Here is a 6701-nt window from a genome sequence, read left to right as displayed (position 1 = left end):
GAGGGCGCGCGGGTGTCCGCGCTCTGCCTCGCCTGGTACGGGCTGAGCGCGGGCGGCAACGTGGTGAACAAGCTGCTGCTCGGCGGCTTCCCGCGGCCCGTCACCGTGTCGCTCTTCCACATCCTGGGGCTGTGCGGGCTGCTGCCGCCGCTGCTGCGCGCCTGGCGCGTGCCGCCCGCCGGCCCGGCCCAGCTGCCGCCCCGCGCCTACCCGCGCTACATCCTCCCGCTCGCCTTCGGCAAATACTTCGCCTCCGTGTCCGCGCACGTCTCGCTCTGGCGGGTGCCGGTCTCCTACGCGCACACCGGTGAGGAGCGCCGCGGGGCCCGCCGAGGAGGGCTTGGAGAGAGGGGGGGTCCCATCCCCGGCCTCGCTGCGAGCGGGCGCCGTGTCCTGGTGCTGGGTCCCGGGCGGGTTTGGCCGGGGCGGGCGCTGCCCCTGTTGGGTGGTACCTGATGCCCCTGCCCTGAGCGCCTCGCGCAGCCCCCGCGTCCCTCCTGAAACCGCCTTCGCGCCCGCAGTGAAGGCGACGATGCCGATATGGGTGGTTCTGCTGTCGAGGAYCATCATGAAGGAGAAGCAGACGACGAAGGTGCGGACAGGTTTGCCGCTGGTTTCTTCTCTTGCTGGGATCTCCGTTGCGCTTTGCCGGTGGGCGGGAGGGAAGCTCTGAGCTCAGGTGCCTGCGTGGTTTCTGTGGCACCAAGTGCAGGATAACGTTGCTTTCACACCTTCCTTTCCCCGTCTCGTTCCTGCAAACATAAAGAAAACCCAGCTAAAGGCAGCGAGCGAGGTGCTGCTGTCCTGGGTGTGCGCCTGGGTTGCTCTGGTCCTTGTCTTAGTCATTTTATTTCCTCAAGCCACAGCAGTGTCAGAGCTGATCCGTGGGTCTGTTGCCGCGTCCTTCCCTCTCCACTGCCCCAGATCAAGAGTACAGGTGGGGTCAGTTGGGGTGACAACACGTAGGAGGTGTCAGCCCTTCCCTGTGCTCCCCTTCCAGGTGTACTTGTCTCTGATCCCCATCATAAGCGGCGTCCTGCTGGCCACAGTCACTGAACTCTCTTTTGACATGTGGGGGCTCATCAGCGCGCTTGCTGCCACGCTGTGTTTTTCACTTCAGAACATCTTCTCAAAGAAGGTAATTCTTCTGTTGTTACTGTTGGTCAGGAACACCATCCTYTAGGGAGCTAAAAAGCATTTTCCAGTACTTTTTTTTTTCTTTCTTTTTTTAACAGAGGTGCTTTAGAGTGAAAGTTCAACTACTTTGTTTGCATCTTTTCTACAGCTCTTCTTATGCATGGTAGTGTTATACCRAAAACGAGCAAAAATGCAAGATTTTATTCTGAACCTTTTCTTTATTCCTTGACTTTTTTTTTTTCTGTTGCTGCTGACAATTAGCTAGTGCTTAAGACTTTGTTTGAAAGCTTCTACGTTTCTTGCTGTATCAGAGCRTTTCTTTGTAGTGCATGAGTCAGTGTCAACACAGGGCGCTACTTGTGCCCTTAGGAATGAAAAGGCAAAGTTAAAATGTATGTCTGGTTCAGTTATAAAATGATTTCTGGTTTGTCAAGCATTTTAGCAGTATTATTATCTTGTTAAGGCTGAGAGCTGCCAGGTATGTTTATTGCTTCAGTCATCTTAAAGGGGATTCACACTACAATGGTATTTGCTTGCTTTCATAGTGTATATGTCTGTTGTCTGGATTGCTACTGTTATGTGGTTCCTGAGTCTCTTTCAATATGTGGGCAGTCATCGAAGAAAAGATGTTTATGATGTTTTCCATCAGGTTTTAAGAGATTCCCGAATACATCATCTTCGGTTGCTGAACATACTCGGCTGCCACGCTGTGTTCTTCATGATCCCAACGTGGGTTTTGGTTGATCTTTCCTCCTTTCTAGTAGAGAATGACTTGGTAAGTCTTTGTTGAATGTATTTGTGATACGTAAACTGAAAAAGAGCGTTTCAGTGTAGTTCCTTGTTAACACGGAAGGAACTGTTGTGAAACCTCTAAAAGCGGCATCACAAAATGGTATAAAAGATAGCAGAGAGTCTATTGTAAGAGTTCATATAAGAATTAGAAGCAATAGCACAAGTCCCAGAAAYGAGCAGTTGGAGGCAGGAGCTCTGAAAAGCTACTCCAGGTTATTTGGAATAACTGGTGCCATGCTGGAATGAATGGTGCAAGTGTGTAGAGAAGTGTTTTCTCATGATCAGTAGTTGTGCAAGGTAACACCGAGCCTCTTGACYTGAGACAAATTGCAGATGCTGTTCCTATCAAAAAGCAGCTAAGAAGTGACTCACAGTAGATCCAYGTTTCCGTATGAATTTTTCCTGGTCTCTTATCTGGAACCTGAGATAAACTTCTTTTTTTTTTCTCTTGTGGTGTTTGTCTTTATAACAGAGCACAATGTCTCACTGGCCCTGGACCTTAATGCTGCTTATAATCAGTGGATTTTGTAATTTTGCCCAGAATGTCATTGCCTTCAGTATTCTTAATCTGATCAGCCCGTTAAGTTACTCTGTTGCAAACGCCACAAAAAGGATCATGGTGATCACAGTTTCCCTTATAATGCTTCGAAATCCTGTTACCAGCACCAATGTCCTTGGAATGATGACAGCTATTTTAGGGGTGTTCTTATATAACAAGGTAAGTGATGAATTGAGTGTTTTGTTTTTAAGGAAACCCACCCAGGAACAGTAGATTTTATGCACTGCTCATGTCTAGTAGCTTTGAATCATTTCTTCCAAAACAAGTTGACAATGAGTTGAAAATACGTAGCATAAAAATTCTTTGCAGAGGAGGATATATGTTATGGCCTCAGTGCTCAGGTGAGGACAGTTGTTAGATCTCTAGTGAACTTGTATTTTGATCTTAATATTTTGTTGAGAAATTAAGACTGAGAAGTAAATCCTCAAATCATTTGAGCTAAACAGAGGCTTATGATTTGGCATATCAGAGGGATTAGACTTTTTATTGTAAGTCAGAAATACTTAAAGATTCTAACAAGGTTATAGTGTAATTGTAAGTGTAATTGTATAGTGTAAATGTAAAAATTGTGTTTTCTTTCTATATATATAAATGCACTAGTTGATTATCCCCCAAAAATATTCTCTCTTTCTTTCCCAGACAAAATATGATGCAAATCAGGAGGCAAAGAAGCAGCTACTTCCAGTTACAACCGGAGACCTTGTGAATTTGGACCGGCATCGAAACACTCCTGAAAAGTCTCAGAACGGACTTACAGCATTCGTACAACATGGAGACTATCAGTATGGTCGAGCCAATGTTTTAACAGACCATTTCCAGTATAATCGGCAAAACTATCCGACTGCCTACAACTTAAATCGTTTTGATATATAGAATCCTGGCAAACAGGTATAGACTGTGATATCGGAGTGTCCCCAGCATTATCAGAAACTTTTAGTACATCCGTGAATGTAAAGCCATTTTATTGTACAGGTTTTGCAGAAGGGAAGATGCATGTGCGGTGGAAGTGGTGCAGACCTTTGACTTCTGCTAAGCAGATTTTGAAACAGGAAACACTTAGATCTGGCACTGGAACTAAATGCACAGTGTAGCTCTTGTATGGAGGTTGTGGCAAAATGCAGGTACAAAACATCAATGTAAAATATCTTCACTGCTCCTTTTTGGGGTCTGTCAACTGATTATTCTTTCGGCAGCTAAACTGTGGCCAGTACTTTGCTTCCACGCTAGCAACATCACCTTTAATTTGTTCTCTAATATGTATTTTAATGATATTTAGATGAAATTTTCAGAGAAGGTGAAACTCTGTGCACTCCTGGGTATCAGGAGCTGCCAGTTGGAGGAGAAATGACTTATGTGCATCAGTTGCAGGCAGGTAGACTTGGTTCATCTTGGGCAAATATGAAAATTCATGTGGGTATTAATTACTTCTGTGCCTATGCCTTCAGATTTTGGTCACAAACCATCTGTTTCTGAAAGGGTAGACAGTAGGAAAATCGATCCATTCAATAATATTTTTTTCAGGCATGGAGAACCCTTTTTTTTCTAAAATCACTGTTGCCCCAGTTGCTGTAGATAAACAAAACAGAGCTTAAGATCATTATTGTTCTGAATAATGTAGTCCTGTAACTTCGGACATTGCTCTTCCCTGGCAGTACAGAAAACACCTTGACAAATAAAGTGTTTGGAACAATATGATTTTTTTTTTTAATTGCTTCACACTTCTTACAAATGTCTTGTGTTGGCTTAAAAATTCAAAGTTTGAAGGTGTTTTCTTCTCAATTTTGTGTTCAAATTATGTTCATTTATTTCATTCGTATTTTATGAATGCATGGATTTGAATAATCATCTTAATTGTTTATTAAGTCTATCTTTTTAACCTCTGATTGTTTTTATAACCCTCAATCAGCGCTGTTGGAGCTGCTATGTGCATTTGGCCTGACTCCTACTTTCAGCTAAAGGAAATTAAATTTTATATCCCTTTTTTCTTACTGCCACTCCCCTAGACTGAAGAGTAAATTATTAAGAGAAAATATTATGAATCAGCAGTAAATATATAATTAATGGCTAATGAGTCCTGATTCAGTTAGCATAAATGAAGGTACTTAACTTAAGACAGGTTAACGGTTGTGTGTCACTTGTGCATGAATGGAATGAAACCATTTGAACTTCGCTTTTGCTGAACCGTATTATTATTATTACTCCTTTAGCAAAGAAGATTCTAGGGACCTTCTTTCCATAACAGAAAAGCTATTGTATAGTAGGATTTTGATAGCATAAGTATTACATTTTTACTGGAGAGTTATTAGATACTGGAGACAAAATTTAGGACGTGGTGCTGTACAAAACACTCCCTCTACATATGTAATGCTTTAAAAAATGACTGTTTCCATGAAGTGAAATGATGACTTGACTCTTTTCTGCATACTAAAGAATTTATTTTTAAGCGCAAAGTCAACCTGATCTCATTCTTTTGGTTGTCTGTGGAGGTAGTAATGTAGACTGCCTTCCACAATACACTCCAAAGGAGGAAACAGTCTTTCTGAAACTTTAGAAATGATTTAAAAATGCTGCTAATGTTTGTCAGTGGAACTTGCTTGACTTTGTTGAGGTTGAAACTGTTCATACTGGCATAGAACTTGGGCTTTTAGTTAAGAAGATCTGAAAATGATTCCCAACCCTGATTAACAGGATTGTGAGGAAAAGCATTTGTTCATATGAAATTACTTTTGCTTATCCCTGTATTAATTTATATTTTTCTTTTAATGTGGAAAAGTGCAAAATTTATATTTCTAAAGCTAGCTTCCCAATATTTAAGTGCTGTTGCATAAGTGTAAGAAGTATCTTGGGGACACTGGATTAGATCTAGGTTCTGGCTCTRCAAAGGCTCTTGAGTTTAGGATGAGACATTTAGGCTGATGTTTTTAAGAGCTTGTGAAATAAGRTGTCCAAGTGCTTTTAGGGGGAGCTAGCTGTAAGCTGTTACACTCCTGCAAAGGCTTCATGCTGCAGTTTCCATTCGGGAAATGGGAGGTGATTCTCCCCTACCTTAAAGGGTGTGAGAAATACCAGTAAAAGCAGCAGCAGCRGGGCCCAGGGATGGACAGGAGACCTCTGCCTTACTCTGAGCATCTTCTGGTCTGTGTACCACTGTTCAATCAGTGCACACAACCTGAGCTATCCCTTTGGCCCCACATCCCCTTTGGCCTTSTAGCCTCAGCATATTTCCAAACCCAAGCTGTTGTCTGTAGCACAGAGTAAAAGGAGGCAGGCACAAAATAGGAGATCCCATTTCGACCCCAGAGAGTGAGGTCTGACCTTCACCCCCAGCTTAGCCCAACAGCATTCGTGCTCTCCTAGGTCAGGTCTGTGATCAAAGAGGATAATTTTGTACAATAGAGTAGATAATTATGAGCCACGTTGGGTGGTTTTGCTAAGTACCCRAATTAAAGTCCTTGAGCAATATTGCCCACATTCAGGTAAAGAAAGTTTCTGATATTCTTGTAATATATATTGATCTTGGAGAGCTGCAAGATCTTGTTTGGCAAAGTGTAACATTTGTTTTAACATGGTTTGTAAATTAAGGACGTATTTAACTATGTACATAGGTCTGTAGAAAGTATGGAAACACTGGAATAAAAAGGGCATATCTAGACAATCATGTATAATGACCCTGTTATTAAATGAAAGCAAAGGGGTTGGTTTGGTTATTTCTTGCAGGGTGTTTGAGGAGTGTTGTACGTTAGGAGGGATGGCTGCGTAGGAGAAATGGTGTTCTGCATTTCCAGGTGTTTTACTTACACTAGAACTAACGTGGTTTGGATGCCATTACTAGTGTTAGGGGGACACTATTGGTGGTTTCTTTAGAAATGTTTTTTATTTCTATTGTGCATTTATAAGGTACATGTAAATACATCACAAAACTGGGAAGTTCTTCCCAAAACAGTCCRGGGTAGTTCTAGAAATCCAGTGTTAGAGAAACCAGTTTCTCCCCACTAAGTGTGGGGCTTTTGTTAGTAGCTCTTTAGAGTATTTGGTGCTCTTTGAAACCCCCTTGAAAATATTTCCCCTTCAGACTCAATTTTAGTACCCAGTAGTGATTAGAGCATCTTTATTATTTGATAAAAATGCTCCTTTCCTCTTTCCTCTTTCCTCTTTCCTCTTTCCTCTTTCCTCNCTTTCCTCTTTCCTCTTTCCTCTTTCCTCTTTCCTCTTT

General features: G+C 42.5%; 1 protein-coding gene across 1 annotated transcript in view; it reads left to right on the top strand.

The window, feature by feature from the left end:
* The window catches only part of SLC35E1 (solute carrier family 35 member E1), a 7277-nt gene extending 1044 nt beyond the window's left edge, over positions 1-6233 (top strand). The window contains exons 2-7 of the mRNA XM_026035172.1: positions 4-307; positions 522-592; positions 1001-1138; positions 1787-1912; positions 2402-2647; positions 3128-6233. Of these exons, the coding sequence (XP_025890957.1) occupies positions 4-307; positions 522-592; positions 1001-1138; positions 1787-1912; positions 2402-2647; positions 3128-3361 (1119 nt within the window). The 3' untranslated portion in view covers positions 3362-6233. The remainder of the gene's footprint in view (positions 1-3; positions 308-521; positions 593-1000; positions 1139-1786; positions 1913-2401; positions 2648-3127) is intronic.
* The last annotated feature ends 468 nt before the right edge of the window (positions 6234-6701 follow it).

The sequence above is a fragment of the Nothoprocta perdicaria genome, unplaced genomic scaffold (assembly GCF_003342845.1).
Source record: "Nothoprocta perdicaria isolate Ctin4 unplaced genomic scaffold, notPer1 scaffold_157, whole genome shotgun sequence".
NCBI classification, from domain to species: Eukaryota; Metazoa; Chordata; class Aves; order Tinamiformes; family Tinamidae; genus Nothoprocta; species Nothoprocta perdicaria.
Note: the sequence above shows the minus strand (reverse complement) of the source record. Positions and strands in the feature narration are given on the sequence as shown.